We start from the raw sequence: 20,994 nt of genomic DNA, 5'->3' as shown, positions 1-20,994 counted from the left end.
ACTGTGAGAGCCTTTGTAATTTGAGAGCTGATGGCCTTCTCGGGGAGGGGAGGATGGCTACGGATTTGTGCAAAGAGTTAAGTCTCATGATGCGAACAAGCTACGGGAGGCCCCACCTGTGTGTACAATGTACTTAAGGGATTAGAGCAAACTTTGAAATTATGATAGGTTTTACCTGGAGTAAGCACCTTACTCTTTAAGCTTCTATTTCCTTGAAGGAGGGAGGGGGGGAAAACCATCACTTTTCTCTGGTAATCAGGTGCATGGGACACTCTGCTTGTGGGATTTGATGAAGGCTTAAGTGCAGGCAGATGAAGGATGTGTTATGTATATATTTTATTTTAAACCTATTTTCAATACTTGGTGACTGCAGTTCAAAGGTGTTGCTTCCAAGGGGTCTACCTGCCCTGAATGGAGGTGACATTTCCAGGGAGAGGAATGTGCCAGAGAGCCCCGGGAGCCCCCTTGCAGTGGGGAGGGGCTGGTGGCAGATGAAAGGGTAATTTTAAAAGAAGTTTCACTGTGCTCTTCATATTCCCTTCAGGGTCTTCCAGAAATGCGTATAAGTACCTGAGGCTCTCTATTTAAACGAAAGGGCGGGGGCTGGAGCAGGTGATTTTTAAACCGAAGGCATCGATTTCTTCCCTTTCCACAGGATTTACCAGGGTGCGTGTGCGCACGCGCGCGCGTGTGTGCGCTTATGTATGTGTGTGCGTGTGGATGGGCAGTGCGTTTACAAAAAACGCCCGTCATCTGCCATTGGCTAAGCTACTGTCTTTGATTATTTGGTCTCCTTAGATTTGTCAGGCGGGCTGAGGGAGGGAGAACACGGTAACCCCAAGTGTGCAAGCTCAAATTGGTCAAACCTATTGACCTCAAATAGGTCAAGCTCAAACCACACGCAAATAGGTCTAATAAAGTCACAGTACTTTATTTTAAAAACACTCCTGTTGGAAAAAAAAATACATAGAAAAATAAAGTTTGGCTGGGGTCCTTTACTAAATGTCAAGTCACAGGCTTTCCCATCACAGACTGCAGCAGGGTTTGATACGCATGTGGAGAATCCAAACTAACGTATGAAGCGGAAAACAGGCTGTCTGGGTGAAGTGGTCGGGGCGCCCTCGAGTTCACCCACCAGGTACCCAGCGGGAGTTCTTCAAGTGCTTGTTCCGCCAGTTCAGATGTGGGTGAGTGCCTCGCTCCAGTGGAGGAAAAGCAAGACGGATTCACAGACCAAATGACCTTAAACAAAGACTTTTTTTTTTTTTTTTTTTTTGCAACACAGCACGCCATCATGGTACAATGTTCAATATTTGTAGAACAGCAGGTTAAAAGAAGTAAATGGAGAGGGTGGGCGAGAATGGGTACTGAGCAGGGAGTGAGCACTAAATGCTTCTCTTAAAAGACATGTGAATGGAGCAAGCAATGTAGGCCAGTCCGCTGGCTGTGCCCCGAGTACTTGTCAGCAGCCGAGCATTTAACAGTATTTCAACGTGGAGCCCAAACGGTAGAAAATGGGGTGAAACGGGCCAACTTTCTATCAACTCTGGCAGTTTTGCCACCAACAGTAAATCGGCCCTTTTAATAGGAGGAAATTGAATGGTTTCTCGCTAAACAGAATTAAGTAGTGGGATCAAGAGATTTCCAGGCCTCAGGGTACCTCATTAGTAACTGGCTTCTTTTACTCTGATGTCTCCCCTCTGCCAGGTCACCTTAAACAATCGGGTGGGAACAGAAGGGTGGCCCAATTTCTGCTTTGCCTTCTTCTCATTCTTGCTGAAGTCACTAGTTGTCTCTTTCGGGGGACCCGTTCTTTATAGGCATTAAACGCAGTTCCCGAAGTATTTGGACAGTTTCATTGTCTGGTGATGGACGCCACTATAATGTTTTGAAAACTGTTTCCTTTCTCTTAGCCCCTTCTGGCAAAGTGCCCCCTCAGCTTGTGGCTGGGGACCCAGCTCCCTAAGGTGCCAGCTGCCTTTTCTCTGCACACTGCCCATGAACCCTGTATTTCCACCGGACGGCTCAACGATGCCCGGTTCTTCATTTTGTTCTCTTTGTGTCTGAAAGCCCAACACCTCTTACCTTCTCTGCCTTCTCCTCTGGGGATCCCAGAGGGCTGTCAGACTTTGAAGTGTAACAACAGAGCCACCAGAAAGTTTATAGAGGTAGCAGTGAACTTTTAGAGCTGTCAAGTCTTTAAATAGGATTTGGGATTTAATGTTGTATTTTTTTTTTAAATAATTGCTAGTTAAAAAAAAAATGCATGTCTTTTAGCCAAATCAGAATCTCCAGCCCCCTCCACTATTTTTTTTTTTTTAACCCCAGGAGAGATAAAGCCTTGTCGGGGGGAGGGCAGGGGGGGATAAAGACCAGATCTCAGGCTAAATAAGGAAGGTGTATATGTTAGGTGCAGCCAGACTAAAAGTCTGGACTGAAAAGAAGCCCTTCAGCGGGTGATTGTTGTGGAGAAGGAGCAAAAAATAAAAGAAGGGAGGGAGGACAGGAGTTTACAGGAAAAGGATTATGTGATCTGCCATGATGTAGTCTGAATTACAGCCCGAAAACTCCAGGAAATTTCTCGTTCGAATTCTCAGGTCCGGGGCAAAAAAGGTCCAGGGGAGGCTTTTATTGAACCTTTATTAATAAAAATGTAATGCCGCCCAGCAGCAGTGCCGAGGGCCCTCCTCAGGCTGCTGTCTCAGACATGTGGAGACTCTTCTGGCCCGGGCCCACCCCTTGCAGCAGAGTTCTGTTTATACAGCTTGTCCTAAAACCACGGTGAGTGCTTCCTGTTCTACTTGGGCCACCCTGTGAATACTTAAGGTTGGCGTGTTACTTAAAAAGGAATAATAAGAAGCTTATATTTTCACCTCCTCCTACCCATCTCCATATCCCATGCCGATCTGTGCTGAACAGGACCGGTTTCTCTGTAAGAGCCTCTGGCTTCCATTCTCCCACAGGGACAGGGAGAAACCTTCGTTGTAAACCAAGGCCAACGAGAGGTTTTTGAACTTAGGTGTGATTCAGGATTCAGGAGGTGACACCTTCATCCTGGCCATCCTGTTTCCCTTCAGGTTTGCATCCCTCCAGGCTGATGCTCAGTTACACAAGAGGATGGAGTTGAAACAACATCCTCGGAAGTGATGGGGACTGCTCATACGGAAATAGAAAGTGCTAGAGACAGCACTAGACTTTGTCCCTCCCCACTTCACGCAGGTCTTTAAGAGCAAAAATGGCCCATTTTATGTGTTAGGGAGCCATCTGGATATTAGTCACTGTCCCAGATCTTTCACTAGCCCCCCAGTGAAGAACCTAGGATGTCCATGCAAACCTCCAACAATTTCGGCCTGCATACCTCTTGCTCCTCTGTCCTCCCTGAGCCTGGTCCCTTTTGCCATCCAGAGAGACACGCTGGGGAAGGCAGTGTTTTTTGATCATTTGTGATTGTCATCTGAGCTGGCATTACCAGAAAGCTGGGTTCCAGCCTCCCAAGCAGTACAGGTAGGGGTAGTAAGGGTAGCTGTTACACATGGAGATGAGGGAGGCTTGAGATAAACCCTCCTCTTTGAGAGCTGGCAGGGAGGAGTGCTTCTCCAGGCCTCCCAGGTCCGAAGTGAGCTGCTTTCGCTTGGTCTTATAGCGTCTGTTCTGGAACCATATTTTCACTTGGGTCTCAGTGAGCTTGAGGTTCTTGGCCAGGTGAGCCCTTTCAGGAGCTGACAGATACTTCTGGTGGCTGAACTTCCTCTCTAACTCAATGACCTGAGTGTGGGAGAAGGCGGCTCGAGAGCGCTTCGGTGGCTGCTTCGGGGTTTGGGGAAGGCTTGGCAAGGCGCCTGCACTGTTTTCATAGTCCAATAGATAAGCCTCAAAGTGTCCATCTGGAGAGGAGAAGGGAGAAAGAGGGATGGGAAGGAAAAGGTTACATGTTAGAGGGTAGAGAACGGAATTCAATACACCCTTATCTCCATGGTAGTGAACAAACGGCCCAGTGTCATCTTGGATACATTTCGCTTTCTTCACATGACTAAGGAACTCTCCCTAGTAGGGAGTGACTGAATCCGTATATTATGTATTCGTTTTCTAATAGTCATCAAGAACCCAAAGTTAGGAGAGGTTAGTGGTGGAACTTCCTGCCATATCCTCCAGCAGAATTAAACAGGGTCCCGGATCAGCGTATTGAGGTGGGAGAAGGGACCCAGGCAAGACACAGAAATAAAACACCTGGTAAAGCAGGACCCAAAGACATCAGTGTTAACTTCCAGGTGGCAGGAGAGGGTCTGCGCTATAGGAGAGGTGGCAGGGGCTAAGGACAAGTTCATTCTCTGACTTGAGTCCCCTTTTTTCTAAACAAGCCTGTAGGATGCCTCATCCGAAGTGACAGGAAAGGAAATAAGAGTCGTTTAGAGGTGTCCAACGGTGTTATACTTCCTGAAGGCCCGAGGGGCCTTCCAAACTCAGTTTTATTGCCCATGGAATTGGGAAGCAGAGGGGGTCTTCCCTGGCCAAACCCTAGTTTATTGATATTAATAAGTTGCGATCAGTTATTTGTTATATGGTAGTAATGGTAACTGCCAAGAGGCAGTGCGGGGCGGGCGCCGATCGAGGGTCGCGCGGTGGCTGGGAGCGGGTGGCTGGGTTTTCACCGGGGACTCTGGGGCTGGGGACGCGGTGCGCGCGCTCGCAGGGGAGCCCGGGGCGCCAGAGCCCGCGGGTCTGAGGGCGCCTTGCCCGGCGAGTCCAGCCCATGCAAAAACCCTGCGCCGCTCGGACGGCCGGGCTCCGGGTTAATTTCCGAGGCGCGCCCGCGGCGGGAGGCGGTGGGGTCCCTTGGCCTGTCTGGCCTGTCGCCGCGGGGCCCCGCATCCCTGCAGCCCGGGCTGCGCCCGTCCCGCCTCGGACCCGCCCTCGCGCCCTCGCGGCCCCCAGGCCGGCCCGCCCCTCCTGCGGGACCGCAGCCTGGCCCAGCCCGGCCGCCTCACCTGGCTCGCTCGCCGCCGGCTTGTCGGCCTCCTGCGCAGCGCGCGGCCGGGCGCCCCACTCGTCCTCCGGCGCCCCAGCGCCGCCTCTTCCTCCCTCGGGCTCCGGCTCCAGCTCTCGCCGCGCGTCCGGCTGGCACGGGGGCTGCGGGCTGCCCGTGTGGCCGCCGCGCCGCTCCGCGCCGTCCCGCAGGATGTCCTGGATGAAGAAGGAGGTGAGCGGCTTGGACTGGCCAGCCGCCCCCGCCGCCCTGGGCCGCGGCTCCGGAACCCTGAGCATCCCGGCGGCTCGGCTGCAGCCCCGGCGGCGTCAGCTGCGTCCACGGCGTTCGCACCACTTTCACTTTCCGCCGCCCCGGCGCACTTATAGCCCCGGGGGAGCGCGCCGCGCCGCCTTCCCATTGGCCGCGGCCAGCCGGGCCCAGCCGCGGATTGGCCGCCGGCGCTCCAGGTGAGGGGGGGTGGAGAGGGGAGTCCCTCGCGGGGTCTCGGTCACCGCTGCTCTGGAGGATTCCTCCCCCAGTTCCTTCTCCTCGCCCCTGGCCTGCATCCCTCTGCCCTGCGATCTTTCCGCTGGTTCCGACTGAGCACCAAAGAGGGTCTGCTCTGCTCCGACCCACATCGGAAGTTTAGACCTTCTGGGGAAGGATGATGCAGAAGAGACAGACCCGATTTAGCTCTCATAGATTGTTAAAGCGCCTTTGCTCACGAAGGGTGGTGAAATTACTACGAGCCAGTTTACAGACGCAACTTCTGGGGGCCCGTGACAAGGAGAGATCGGTAGCAAAACCGGATCTCCTAAGGCTTTCAAAGAGACAGGACAACTCAGTGCTGCACCCGACCCCAGGCTGGATTCTGTACTGGACGTTATTGGGGCCGTTGATGAAAGTGGAATAAGGACGATGGATTAAAGTATTGAATCAGTGTTAAATTTACTGAGATTCTCACATGTGGAATTTCAGAAACAAAACAGGTGAACATATGGGAGGTGAAAAAAAGAGGGAAATAAACCATGGGAGACTCTTAAAGACAGGACTAGCAGGGTTGCTGGAGGGAGGTGAGTGGGTGATGTGTATTAAGGAGGGCACTTGTGAGGAGCACTGGGTGTTGTATGTAAGTGATGAGTCACTGAAAAGTCTACTCCTGAAACCAATATTTCATTGTATGTTAACCAGCTAAAACTTAAATTAAAAAAAAAGAAAAGAAAAACAATTACTGAAATGAATAGTAAGTACTGTGACTGTGTAAGAGAATATTCTTGGGAAATAAACATGAAAGTGCTTAGGGGGAGGCCCACGGTGGAAGAAACAGCCTGAAAGGATTCAGAAACAATGATATAGGTTGATGGATAGATGCCATCTGATAAAGTGAATGAGTTAAATATTAACAGTTGATGAATCTGGTATGCTGGTGTTCTTTTGAACTATTTTTATGTATGCAACTTTCCTGTACCTCCTGATCTAAGGCACCTAGCATTCCACTGGAAACTTCACAAGGGGGTCATGTGGAGTGTCTGGGGAGGAAAGAGAGGGAGTAGGCCATTGTGGATAAAGCAACCACCAAAGAGAACCACGCTGTCTGTATAAGGGGAAGGTCTTTGGCAAATATGGTCTTCTTCTCTCATTTTTTTTCATTTCCAAAAAAAAAAAAAAAGTTCAAGCATTTTCTTTTGCAATATTACAGATTTACAGGAGTTTGCAAAATTAGTACTCCCGGGTCCACCCAATGACATATTATGTAACTGCAGCATGATATCAAAACCAGGAAGTTGACATCAGTGCATTACCGTTAACTACAGACGTTATTTTATTTTCATCATTTTAAAACCTGCGTTCGTTTTTGTGTGTGTCTAGCTCTATGCAATTTTATCACATGTATAGATTCCTGTAATGCTACCATCAAGATCTAAAATTGTTCCATCACCACACAAGAACTTCCTGTGCTATCTCTTCGTGTTTGTGTATCCAAGCCCCTTCTGTCCATCTCTGACCCTCAGCAACCACTAATCTGTTCTTCATCTCTATAGGTTAACCATTCAGAGAATGTTACACGAGTGGAACCAAACATCGTATCAATGTAACCTTTTGCAACTGGCTTTTATCATTAAGTGATGTCTCTGAGGCCCACTTGTCGCATATATTGTTGTTAATAGTTAATACTTTCTCATTGCTGGATAGTATTTCACTGTGTGGATCTCCCTGAGTTTGTTCGACCATCCACCCACTGAGGGACAGTCGATGTGTTTCCATTTTTTCTCTGGTATGAACGAAAGTGCTGTGAACAGTCATGCACAGCTTTTTGTGTCAAACATGAGTTTTCGTTTCTCTGTGATAAATACCCGGGGTGGCAACTGCTGGGTCACGTGGTAATTGCATGTCTAGTTTTGTAAGAAACTACTAACCTGTTTTCCCCAGTGGTTATACCACTTTCGATTTCCACCAGCAATATATGAGAGCTTCTACATATCCTCATCAGCATTTGGCATTATCGCTGTTCTTTATCTTAGCCATTTGAGGAGGTGTGAGGTGATATCTCACTACGGTTTTTAATGTTTAGCTTGCATTTCCCAAATGGCTAGTGATATTGAACATCTTTTCACGTGCTCCTTTGCCATCCATATCTCCTCCTTGGTGAAATATTTGTTCAGTTCTTTGGGATTTTAATAATTCTTTTTTTTTTTAATTTTTTAACGTTTATTTATTTTTGAGACAGAGACAGAGCATGAATGGGGGAGGGTCAGAGAGAGAGGGAGACACAGAATCTGAAACAGGCTCCAGGCTCTGAGCTGTCAGCACAGAGCCCGACATGGGGCCTGAACCCACGGACTGCGAGATCATGACCTGGGCCGAAGTCAGACGCTTAAACGACTGAGCCACCCAGGCGCCCCTTAATAATTCTTTATATATTCTCTATGTGGGCCTTTGTTGACTCTGTGGTTTGCGAAGATTTTCTCCCCATTTCCGGCTTGTCTTTTCATCGCTTAAACAGAATATTTCACAGCACAGGAGGTTTTTTTATGTTGGTAGAGTCCAACTTACTAATTTATTAATTTTACATATTTTGCCGTTGGTGTCATACCTGAGAATTACTGCTTACCCCTACTACTGAAGACGCTCTCCTATGTTACCTTCTCTAAGTTTTATATTTTATTTTAAGATCCACAATCCATTCTAAGTTTATTTTTGCCTATGGTGTGAAATGGAGGTGGAGGTGAAATTGTTAAAATCTAGAGCTGGGTGGCATTTCAAATCAGTGGAGGAAATGTGAATTATTGAATAACTAGTCCTGCCATTTGGAAAAAAATAACATTCTCTTCTTACAACAAACTAAACCCCAGATGGCTCAAAAATTTAAAACATAAACAGGCGTATATTAAACTAAAAAGGTTTCCCCACATTCATCATTGGAAACATGCAAATTGAAACCACATTGATATACCCTTTTTCCACCTATTGGATTGGTAGAAGTTAAGAAGGCGGATAACGTGCAGTGTTGTTGGGGGGGCGGAGTGTGGAGGAAGTTGTTTCCATGCCAAGTTGGAGGAAAAGTGGATCAGCTTGTTATATTTGGACGACAACTTGTCAAAATCTGTCGGAATTAAAACTGGGCATATCTTTTGACACAGCCATTCCATGTTTAGGCATTTACCCTAGAAATATACAAGTGTACATTGTACTACTTGGGAAAATCTCCTCAAGTTTGTCAGAGACTGATTCAAGTTTGCAAAATAATGTTATAGAATAAACCATCGTGTAAAGGAAAAAAAAAGACTAGTTACAAGTTGTCTAAATGATATTTTACATTTGAGCATTTTTTGCATGTAGAATGCACCTAAAAGGATGTGAATATCTCACTAGGGGGCATTTCCTTCTGCTAATGTACAATTTCAGAAATTAAAACTGTAGAATGGAAGCTGAGCTCACCACCTCCATCTCTGCCACCTCAGGTCTCAGATGTCCCTTTGGAATGGGGACACCGCTCACAGCACTCGCCCTCAAATCGCTTCACGGGGCCTTCCTTTCGTGCTTTGTACTTGGGATGTTTATGTGGAGGGGTCCTCTCCTTTATTAGACCATGAGCTCCTTGCCTAGGGATGATATCATCCTCCTATCCGTACTGTCCCTAACACCTGGCTTAGATCAGACGCACAGAAGTTGCTCAATAAATGTTTGCTGGCTGGATGTCCAGCTTTAGGCACTGGGAGGCATCTCCCAGGCTGGCAGCATTATCCATAAGGGACGGCAAGGCCCCAAGGCAAATCAGTGTAAGGTCTGCCCTTCTCCCCTTGCCATGGCCGTGACACAGGTGACAATGAGTAAGGGCAATCAGGAAGACACAGAAGAGTTGCATTAGGACTCTTTAGATGGAATAGAATTCAGAGACAAATAATACCCGCTCTCCACATGTCCCCCTCCAAATCTCTGGAGCTTTTTTTTTTTTAACGTTTATTTATTTTTGGTGGAATCTTTTGGGTTTTCCATATAGAGTATCATGTCATCTGCGAAGAGTGACAGTTTGACCTCCTCCTGGCCTATTTGGATGCTATTTATTTCTTTGTGTTGTCTGACTGCAGAGGCTAAGACTTTCAATACTATGTTGAATAACAGTGGCGAGAGTGGACATCCCTGTCTTGTTCCTGACCATAGGGGGAAAGCTGTTAGTTTTTCCCCATTGAGGATGATATTAGTGTTGGGTCGCTCATGTGTGGCTTTTGTGATCTCAAGGTATGCTCCTTCTATCCTTACTTTCTTGAGGGTTTTATCAAGAAAGGGTGCTGTATTTTGTCAAATGCTTTCTCTGCATCTATTGAGAGGATCATTGTCCTTTCTTTTATTGTCCTTTCTTTTATTGTCCTTTCTTTTATTGATGTGAGGAATCATGTTAATTGTTTTGCAGATATTGAACCAGCCTGCATCCCAGGTATAAATCCCACTTGGTCGTGGTGAATAATTTTTTTAATGTATTGTTGGGTCCGGTTGGCTAATATCTTATTGAGGATTTTTGCATCCATGTTCATCAACGTTTATTTATTTTTGAGACAGAGAGAGAGAGAGCACGAAAACAAGTGGGGGAAGGTCAGAGAGACAGGGAGAGAGAGAATCCCAAGTCGGCTCCGCACTGTCAGTGCAGAGCTCGATGCGGGGCTCACATTCATGAACTACAAGATCATGACCTGAGCCAAACCCAAGAGTTGGCCACTTAACCGACTGAGCCAGCCAGGTGCCCCCGGAACTTGTGAACATGCCATACACATAACAGAAGGGAGTTAAGGCTGCAGATAGCCGTAAAATTGCTAATCAGCTGACCTTGAGATGGGAAGGTTATTCCGGATCTTCCCGGTGGGCCCAATGTGGTCACAGAGTTCTTACAAATCAAAGGAGGCAAGAGAGTCTGAGCCAGAGAAGGAGATGTGACACCAAAGTAAGCTCACAGTGACGGGAAGGGAGAAAGACTCACTTTGCTGACTTTGAAGATGGAAGGGGAGCCTGAGCCATTGAATAGAGGAGGCCTCTAGAAGCTGGAAAAGGCAAGAAACAGATTCTCCTCTGGAGCCTCTAGAAGAAATGCAGCTCTTCCGGCAGCTTGATTTTAGCCCAATTAGTCCCATTCTGGACTTCCGCCTTCTAGAAATGAATGCAGAGGCGTTTACAGAAGGACGCAGAAATGAAGAGAGGATTCCCAGCTCTGTTTTGTTTTGTTTTGTTTTGTTTTGTTTTGTTTTTTATGTATTTTGAGAGAGGGCACAAGCGGGGGAAAGGTAGAGAGAGAGGGAGAAAGAGGGAATCCCAAGTTGTTAGCACAGAGCCCGACGTGGGGCTCGAATTCAAGAGCTGTGAGATCATGACCTGAGCTGAAACCAAGAGTCGGATGCTCAACCGACTTAGCCACCCAGGCACCCCACCATCTGTTTTGATATGAACTTTGAGACCTTTATTTAAAAAATTGAAATATACATTTAGACCCATAATTTCATCCCTTTATTAAAATTGCCCTTTTTGTGGGGCTCAGTTGGTTAAGCATCTGATTCTAGATTTTGGCTGAGGTCCTGATCTCATGGTTTGTGAGTTTGAGCCCCGAGTTAGGCTCTGTGCAGACACAACGAGCCTGCTTGGGATCCTCTCTCTCCCTCACTCTCTGCCCCTCCCCTGCATGCCTGTGCTCACTCTCTCTCTCTCTCTCTCTCAAAAATAAACATTAAAAAAAAAGTCCTTCTTGTATATTTTCTTCAGTCATATTCTGTTGTAGGATAAGCGTGATTTTGTATCCTGTTTTTTCCTCCCAGCTTCATATTATAGTATAAGCATTCGTATGTTGCTCCTTTAACAGATTTTAGAAGCCATCTAGATTTGGGGGGCCTGGGTGGCTCAGTCAGTTAAGCCTCTGACTTTGGCTCAGGTCAAGATCTGGCAGTTTGTGAGTTCGAGCCCCGCATCAGGCTCTGTGCTGACAGCTCGGAGCCTGGAACCTGCTTCGGATTCTGTGTCTCCCTCTCTGTCTGCCCCTGCCCCGCCCACTCTCTGTCTCTGTCTCTCCCTTTCTGTCTCAAAACTTAACATCAGAAGCCGTCTAGATCCAAAGATGCTGAGAGTTTGGAATCATCTAATATAATTTTTTGGTTTTCTAGGGAGGAACCTGAGGTTTACAGAGACCATGGAACTATAACTGGAAGTCCAGGCTCATGAACTCCTGGCACCAACATTTCCATTGTATCACCTTCCACGCCTCTGCAGACCCCTTCCTGCCTCCAGTGCCACCTTCCAGAATGGAAAGTGGGAGCAGAGTTTATAGAATTGTCCTGTACAGGGGCGCCAGGTGGCTCAGTTAGTTAAGCAGCTGACTCTTGACTTTGTCTCAGGTCATGATCTTAAGGTTCGTGAGTCTGAGCCCCACACTGGGCTCTGCGCTGACAGTGTGGATTCTGCTTGGGATTCCCTTTCTCCCTCTCTCTCTGTCCCTTCTCCGTGCTCTCTCTCTCTCCAAGTTAATAAATAAAGTTAAGGAAAAAAAGAATTGTCCTGTATAAAATGTGTTTTAAAATGTCCCCGGGATTTGTTTTAGGCGAGTATGTATGGTAGCACGTGCAGACACAGAAATGCCTGTCATGGGGCGCCTGGGTGGTTAACCATCTGACTCTTGATTTTGGCTCAGGTCATGATGTCATAGTTCGTGAGTTCGAGCCCCACGTCGGGCTCTGAGTGGACAGTGCAGAGCTCGCTTGCGATTCTTTCTGTCCCCCTATCTCTGCTCCTCCCCTGCTCCCACCCTTTCTCTCAAAATAAATTAAATAAACATTAAAAGTCAAAATAAATAAATAAATAAATGACTGTCGTGAAGGGAGGGTTTATACTCACAGGTCCCTAATAACAGGAGGCGTGACACAGTGTAGGGCCACCTGGGAAATCACCGGGGTCGGGAGGCAGCAAGGGCAAGGGGACAGCATGGACTCAAGCCTTTATTGTGGTTTTTGTGGGATGGAATGGGAAAGGCTTAGGGTTGGATGGTTTCACTAATTTCAGCAGGCTCTGGGCTCTAGGGATGGTCTCTACTTGTCTGGTACCTGGCCCTGGGGGGATTTGGGGCAGGAAGGATATTGGCTTGGTGGGCGACAGCTGGAGAACAGAGGGGGTTGGGGATATGGGCTCAGGATTGGTTGGTTTGCAATTCACGCTGGCAGGCAAGTTGTTTGCTACTCCTGGGAATTTGCTAACCCCGAGAGTGGCTGGCCCTCCCCAGGTCGTCAAGGCCCCAAGGTGTCCGACTATCAGAAAATACAAACAATAACAAACACGGTTGATACCAAATGCTTTGCTGGCACGCACCATTTTCACAGTGCCCATTTTTCTTTTAAAATCTGTTGCAAGGCCTCTGGGAGTAGCCACACCCAGCGGATGCTCTGTCTCCCTACATCATGATGTGTGTCTTCCGTGAAGACACTTGATGTTGGCTTTGCTAACTCTGGAAGACAAGATCTGGAAGATCAAGAAAGGGACAAGATGCGTCGACCGTAACCACCACCGCAACGCAAAGGACTATGCACCTTGCATCAGCCAACAAGGTTGATCAGACTTCGCAGAAGGTAGCAGTCCCAGTTAATGTCCAGATGGAGGTGGGGAGGGTTGAAGAACAATCCCAGGGTCTAGCCTGGTTGGTGGCACAGCTTCAGGGGTAAATGTCTGGGTGCAGTGTTTGCTCCCGTAAGGCCACCTGCTCCTGACAGAAAGGGGATGGTTGGAGGTTGACCTTTCTCTTATTCCCTTTCCCTTTTATAGCCACCAGTCCCGGGCCCCTTGCCCCACGTCTAACGGATCTAGATGTGCCTCAGTGAGAGAAGACTGTCTGAATTTCTCATGGTAAAGACTCTTACCATCCTCAGTATAAAATAGGCCTCCTTGGTATTGTGCCGACAGTGCTTTTTTTTTTTTAATGTTTGTTTATTTATTTTGAGAGAGAGAGAGAGAGAGAGAGAGAGAGAGAGGTACAGCCACTCTGGAGGTTCCTCAAAAAATTAAAAATAGACCTACCCTATGACCCAGCAGTAGCACTGCTAGGAATTGACCCAAGGGATAGAGGAGTACTGATGCCTAGGGGCACTTGTACCCCAATGTTTATAGCAGCACTCTCAACGATAGCCAAAGTATGGAAAGACCCTAAATGTCCATCAAGTGATGACTGGATAAAGAAGATGTGGTCTATATATACAATGGAACACTACTTGGCAATGAGCAAGAATGAAATCCTGCCATTTGCAGCAACGTGGATGGAACTGGAGGGTATTATGCTAAGCGAAATAAGTCAGAGAAGGACAGATATCATGTTTTCCCTCATATGTGGATCCTGAGAAACTTAGCAGAAGACCAAGGGGGAGGAGAAGGGGGAAAAAAGTTACAAACAGAGGGAGGGAGGCAAACCATGAAAAACTTTTAAATACAGAGAACAAACTGAAGGTTGATGGGGGATGGGGGAGAGGGGAAAGTGGGTGATGGGCATTGAGGAGGGCCCCTGTTGGGATGAGCACTGGGTGTTATATGCAAGCCAATTTGACAATAAATTATATTTCCGAGAGAGAGCGAGAGAGTGAACAAGAGAGAGAATCCCAAGCAGGCTCCGTGCTGTCAGTGAAGAGCCCAACGTGGGGATCTGAAATCAACAGTCAGGTGCTTAACTGAGCCATCCAGGCACCCAGTGCCAGCTATTCTTAAACCTGCTTTCCTGGGTGTGGGGGTGGACGTGTGGGAAAACACTCTCCTCTATGTTCTTGGAAGATCAGTGATGTTGGAACTCGGGCTTTCCCCTTCCTTTTCCTTCCAGGCTGGATGGGAATATTAAAACGCTGGGTCCGTATCCTACTGGACGGGCTCCTGCTTGTCACCCCATCCTCATGCCCCCCCCCCCCTGCAGGAGAACTAAAGACTTTTTTGTCCACGGGGCGAAAAGAATCGTTTAGAAGCAGCTTCCAATGTGTCTTAGAACCCCAGAAGAGCTGGGGCGGGGCGGGGGGGGGATGTTGCCATTTTGGAAGAAGTCAGTGGCTTATGGAGTAGGCTCTAGCTATGGGACCTTGGGCAAGTCACGTAACTTTTCTGAGCATGCCTGAGTTTCCTCATGCAAAATGGGTGCAAAAACCAGCATCCCCTTAAGCATCGTTGGGAGAAACATACTGAAAAGCCGTAGAGCCCCGCGTGCAGCCTGCCCAGGGCTGGCTCGTTTACTTCTACTAGTCATGTTCAGCTCTCGCCCCACCTCTGCAGTGTATCAGATTTGCTTTTTGTTCCAGGCACACTGCAACGAGGCTGAGCAAATAGGAATTGTGGACCTAGGAGTCCCTCCTAAAACTGGGGAAGAGAGGGACAGGAGAGCGTGTTGAATAGATGACCATGCTTCGGGTCCCGTCCTGTGGTTCTTTCCCACCACGCCGTCTACATCATAAAAACTCTATCTCCCACCTCTTCATCCTCGCCTTCCGACCGCTTCCACATGGGCCTCAACGTCCTTGCCTCCTCTTGTCCCCCTTCCTCCCCGACATTCTCTTCTGCTTCCACTGACTGTTTCCAGCATGGTTTCCACCCGGGTCCCGCCCAGTCCTGTCTTCAAGGCTCTAGGCATGCTCCGGGTACATTTTCGTCTCTCGTTTACCTTCACCGGTTCAATTCCCACCTGAAAGGTTTTGTAGACCTCCCCAGTCTTCATCTGTGGTTCTGCTGCCTGTTTGGGCATTTAACCCTCTACTGCCTTGGAGAATTTAATCACTGCATGTTTACCAGTTCTGCCATTAGCCTCATCGAAGATCAGGGCCATGTCTCGGCTCCTCCTTTCCCTGCACTGTGCCAGGAAAGCAGGGAGAAAACTGACATATATTGAATGCGCACTCTGGACTGACTCACTAGAGACATTTAATCTGCACTATACAGCCCACTGAGGATCACTTTTTACAGATAAGGAGACTGAAGCTCCGAGATTGAGGGTGGCGTGCCCAGGTTCTCAGAGCTAATCCGGATTGTTCCGAGTCTAAAGCCGGTGCCTTCCCGGCCGCGCCAGGCACTAGGCACACAGCAGGCGTTCAGTAGCCTCGTGTCCTCAGGTCGCAGCATCTCCCATGGGAGCATTATAGGCAGAGGGGCAAGGGAATGAATTAAGCCACCCTCCACAAGGTTAGCCTGGACGTAGGCACCTGCCCCCAGAGTGGTTCAAAGGCACTGCCAGCCCACTGATGGCACTCGGCACCCCACGTGTTTCTGTGTAGTGTTTGGGTTAACATGATGCGTGTGTGTTCGCGTGAAAATGCTATGTGAGTTTGGTGACACTTGAAGTTACCCTCCGTGGCACAGTGGCATGAATGGGTCAGACTTTAATTTTCCAAGTGGTGGTTGTCAGAGTGCGGAGCTGCAGGATGTGAGAGACGTGGCCGGAGAGAACAGGTAAGGGGACCAGCCCCGGGCCCAGGAAAACCAGGCTCGGGGAAGGGTGGCAGGAGGGGATATGGTGCTCTGACCTCAGACTGTGAGGTGCACACAGACTGCCCAGGGGTCCTGCTAAAATCCAAGCTCTGCACCAGCGGGTCTGGGTGCACCCTGAGAGTGGATGTCTCCCCAGCTCCCAAGTGATGCCATTGTTGGTCCAAACCCCATCCTCGGGGCGCCCGGGTGGCTCTGTCGGTTACGCGTCCGGCTCTTGGTTTCAGCTCAGGTCATGTTCTCACGGTTCGTGAGTTCCAGCCCCGCATCCGGCTCTGTGCTGACAGTGGGGGAGCCTGCTTGGGCTTCTCTCTCCCTCCCTCTCTCTCTCTCTGTCCCTCCCCCACTCACACTGTCGCTGTCTTTCTCAAAATAAATAATAAACTTAGAAAAAAAAGAACTTCCAAAAATAAAATAAAATAAAATAAAAAATAAAATAGACCCCGTCTTCATCCCTTGAGTAGCGAAGGGCTGGGGGCTCTGAGCCGCTCTAGGTGGGAAGGTAGAAGATACTATGAGGGGGCGTGAGAGCCACTGTGGACCTAGGTGATCTGCTCCATTTTTCCTTTGAAAGACTCCAGACCTCCTGTGTGTCTGTGCCATTTATCCCACTCCGAAACCCACTCAGGTTTCAAATCCTGTCCCTGCAAAAGACATCTCTCTCTCTCTCTCTCTCTCTCGATCCTAATACTTTTTTTAAAAAGTCTGTTCCTCCAACTTGTGGCTGTTAATGCCAGGTCCCCCGCAGGCCTCTCTGCATGGTGGCCACGTGGGTTGGGATTTGGGGAAACCTGGCTAGTAGCTAACAACTCAACCTCATCACTGATGCCCCCTTGCCAGTGCTGATCGCCCAAGAAGAGCCGCCGGGGAAGATTTATTGGGCAATGGGAACCCAGGAGTATTTTGCTAACGGTGACCTCGGTCACCTCCCCTGTCCCTGCATGGCTGCCGGCTTCTGGAGAGCCTGAGGCTGTGGGGCTGCGTCTGCAGAAGTTTCCCCGTGCACTAACTGGGTGGCCATGGTCCCTCTGTGCCTGGTCTGCTCAACAGCTTAACGGAGGCCCTCGTGGGGAGACCCACCGGGGCTGTTTGTCTAGGGAAGGAGGCTCTGACCTTCCCACACTCCTTGCTGCTGGAAGCAATTTGAGACCTCCTCTCGCCCACTCCCCCAGCTCCGGATGCCCCCCATAAAACCGAGCAGGCTGTCATGGATGGTGCCCTGAAAGGATGGTATCCAGGGAGGATGAGCGTCGGAGAAGGGAGCGGAGCCAACTTCTGGGGATGGGATAGGTGCATGGCCCTGTGGGATGAGGGGTGGGGGTAAGGCTATGCTTGGCTCTCCGGGGGGTTCTCCCAACCCCTATGACTAGATAGGACCTGGGGACCCAGAGAGGCTGTCCCACAAAGAAAACTGCTTTCTTCCAGACCCGCTGACTAGAACTTCTCTGGCAGACGTTTTCTTGAGAATTATTTGGGACAATAAAGCCACAGATCACTGAAGAGGGATTGAGTCACTGAGTCAAGGGTTCATATTTGGCCTGAGGCAAGTCTTGCCCCTGTGGGAGGCAAGGCTGTCCTGGTGTTTTCACAGTCCATAGGGGAAATGGCCACCCTGGTTTGGCGGGGAAGGAAGGGTAGATCTTTCCAGACCACCTCATGGTACCCCATGGGCATCAGCAAAGCCATCCATCCCACTTATGTATTTATCCAGGTTTCTACCCCCTCTGGAGGGACTTGGGGAGAAGAGAGGAAATAGAGAATCATCTGGAAGGCAGGGAGATAGGTAGGCCAGAGACAGAGAAATGTCCAGAACCAGGAGACACTGTGGTATTCCATTTTAAAAATTCACAGAATTAAATGTTGAGAGACCTTAACCAGCATTTAATTAATTAATTAATTAATTAATTAATTTTTGAAGGAGAGAGAGAGAGACAGAATGAGAGCAGGGGAGGGGCAAAGGGAGGGAGACACAGAATCCAAAGCAGGCTCCAGGCTCTGAGCTGTCAGCACAGAGCCCAATGCGGGGCTTGAAGCCACGAACCCTGAGATCATGACCTGAGCTGAAGTCGGACGCTTAACTGACTGAGCAACCCAGGCGCCCAACTAACCAGCATTTTAGAAGTGGAGAAACGGAGGTGCTGAGAATCTAAACGGCTCGTCTCAAATTCTACATTAGCGACCACGTCAGAACTTGTCTCTCAATGCATAGGTCAGTTTTTGTTTCTGTCTCCTAACCATGTGAGGCTTTTCATTATAAAATGTTTAAAGCAATCAACACATGCAGAGAGAATTGCTATAATTTAATTCATTTCATACATTTTATGAAAAGAAATAACCGACGCCACTGTTTTGAATCTGTGATGTTAATGGACACGTTAAGGCATTAAAAAAAGAAACAGCAACAACTGTTCATGCACCTCTCGTCAGGGCTAGCGGGTAGCTGATTGGTGAGTAGAAAAACTGACGGATCAAATCCAGCATGATACCCTTTCTTCCCCAGACCTCTGGGCAGGACCGGCCCCAGCTAGAGGAGACATGGTGGGGCCAGGGGGTGGAGTGGGGTGACAGGAGCCCAGCCTAACCAGGTGTTCTGAGAGGAGCGGCTGGGTTTGCGGGACTGGCCTCTCCTTGCAGATTCCGGTTCAAGTCCCCTGAGAAACTAGGCTTGATGGGCACAGTGGGTCTGGCGTATTCCTGATGGTTATCTCCTCACACAGGATGGAAGCCATTTGGTACTGAGTTCTGAGCAGGAGAAAAAGTGCAGAAAGAAAACAAGAGAGGAAGGAGGCCAGGGGAGATGCCTGCTCTTAGCAGATAGGGGAACCCACTCCCTCCAGCGAGGGCCCAGGGCCAAGGGGGGAGGGGAGGTTGCCCCATTTAATGTCCAAGCATTTTAGGGTGACCTTGCATTGCATAGGGACTGAATGAAATAGAACTTTCTAAACTAGTGAGATTCAGCCATACAGAAATCCTTGGTTTAGCACCAAACAATGGTAGCTAACAGTTAACTGACACTTAAAGAGTGCTCTTTGAAGTACTTTTCTTATATTAACCCACTTAGTCCTCCCAAGAACCCTAGGAATAGATACTATTATAAATAACCCCCACTTTACAGAAAAAGAAACCAGAGGCACAGAGAAGTTGACTAACTTTGCTACAGGCACTCAGCTAAAAAGCGGCAAAGCCAAGATTCGTACCAAGCGAGACCGGGATCTCGCGTGTTTAACCAACAGGTGGTATTATCTTTTCTGGCACCTCTCCCAGCCAGGGTCCCCACAGAGGAGACAATGCGACTTCCTCAAGGCACCCGTAGAAATTGTCCTTGGAGTCAGCGTGTGACATAAATTGAGGAGGGGAGTGTGTGTTGGAGGGGGGTTCTAGGACATGCTGTCTGCCTTCTAGCAGCTTCTAATCTAACTGGGAAGCGGGGAGCACATGGTAAATCAGCCTTCATCTCACTCCTGTCTCTGAGCGTACCCGCGAAACTCAGGAAATGACAGATCACATAACATAAGAATGCGTTTCTATATGATTTTAAAAACTCAGCGAAATGGTTCACACCAACTAAGCGAGTGGTTACCTCTGGGGAGGGAGTGAGAGGGAAGTATTAGGTGGGGCTTTAGTGGTAGCTGAAGTTTTATGTGTTCAGGGAAATTTCTCAAGCAGAAAATAGTCACGGTAAATAAACACGTCTTAAACCTTGTTAGTCCCTGGAGATAACCAAGGGGAAGGCCTGGTCCTGGCCCATGAGGAGTTTATATACTAGTTGAGGAGACAAACATCTATCGGAAAAGACAAACTTGCAAGGGATCGTACGTACTAAGTGTCAAATCAATAGTGGACAGCAGGTGCGGTAGGAATTTCATATCTTTAAAATTAGAAGGTTGGGCTGGGAGCTGTTTATTATGCTATTATTACTATATTATTATAATATGTATGTTAGTACATAAGCAGCTGGACCCTTTTCAGATGACATTTTACATGGACCCCAAATACATGACAGATAAAGGTGAACCTTTGGCTGCTCACCAGAGGCAGGGATCTGGAGACCTCTCCCCAGCCCATGACCAGCATCTGTTTGTCCCAGTGCTGTCCCAAGAACCTCTGTAGCGTTTCAGAACCCAGATTCAAAACCACTAGACAAGAGGTCTCTTCAACTCACTTTCAAGCACTGGCAGCTTCAGGATGGAAGGCTTCATGGAGGAGGTGGGCCTTCAAAGGGACCTGGACACCTTGAGCGGTTTGGAGTAAGTGGAGAGGAGGGGGAGAAATCTGCTTGGTAAGAGAAGCAGCCTTGACTACCACACGGAAGGGTCTACACACAATTGGTGACTCGGCAGCTAAGGAGGGTACTGGAATAGAGAGAAGTCATACCATCAAATTTGTGTTTCAGAAAGGCAGTGCTATCAATAAAACTCAAAGGCAACCTACAGAATGGGAGAAGATATTTGCAAATGACATATCTGGTAAAGGGTTATTATCCAAAATATATAAAGAACTTACAGAACTCGAAACCTAAAAAACTGATCATCCAACTAAAAAGGGGCAGAAGACATGAACAGACATTTCTCCAAAGAAGACATCCAGATGGCCAACACACACATGGAAAGATGCTCAGCCTCACTGATCCTCAGGGAAATGCAAATCAAAACCACAATAAGATACCACCTCATGCCTGTCCAAATGGCTCAAATCAACAACACGAGAAACAACATGTTGGCAAGGAAGTGGAGAAAGGGGAACCCTCCCGCACTGTTGCTGGGAATGCACACTGGTGCAGTCACTTTGGAAAACAGTATAGAGGTTCTTCAAAAAGTTAAAAAATAGAACTACCCTAGACTCGGCAATTGCACTACTAGGTATTTACCCAAAGAATACAAAAATACTAATTCAAAGGGACACACGCGCCCCAATGTTTATTGCAGCATATCTACGCCAAATTATGGAAACAGCCCTAGTGTCCATTGATTGAGGAACAGATAAAGAAGCAGTAATATATACATACAATGGAATATTATTCAGCCATAAAAAATGACTGAAATCTTGTCATTTGTAACAAC

The 20,994-nt window shown here is 48.2% G+C and overlaps 1 protein-coding gene across 1 annotated transcript; it reads right to left on the bottom strand.

Moving 5' to 3' along the window:
• Nucleotides 1-906: 906 nt before the first annotated feature.
• Nucleotides 907-5,319, bottom strand: NKX3-1 (NK3 homeobox 1). The gene is made up of 2 exons (XM_027077377.2): nucleotides 4,986-5,319; nucleotides 907-3,884 (listed from the first exon to the last, which is right to left on the bottom strand). The coding sequence occupies exons 1-2, from the start codon at nucleotides 5,260-5,262 to the stop codon at nucleotides 3,466-3,468; spliced, it is 696 nt and encodes a 231-aa protein (XP_026933178.1). The 5' UTR covers nucleotides 5,263-5,319; the 3' UTR covers nucleotides 907-3,465.
• Nucleotides 5,320-20,994: the final 15,675 nt, after the last annotated feature.

Source organism: Acinonyx jubatus, chromosome B1 (assembly GCF_027475565.1).
Source record: "Acinonyx jubatus isolate Ajub_Pintada_27869175 chromosome B1, VMU_Ajub_asm_v1.0, whole genome shotgun sequence".
In the NCBI taxonomy this organism is placed as follows: domain Eukaryota; kingdom Metazoa; phylum Chordata; class Mammalia; order Carnivora; family Felidae; genus Acinonyx; species Acinonyx jubatus.
Note: the sequence above shows the minus strand (reverse complement) of the source record. Positions and strands in the feature narration are given on the sequence as shown.

Coding starts and splice junctions, on each gene's coding strand:
- NKX3-1 (XM_027077377.2), bottom strand. CDS start 5,262: ATGCTCAGGGTTCCGGAGCCGCGGCCCAGGGCGGCGGGGGCGGCTGGC. Junction 3,885..4,985: donor GCCGGCGGCGAGCGAGCCAG/GTGAGGCGGCCG, acceptor TCTCCTCTCCAG/ATGGACACTTTGAGGCTTAT.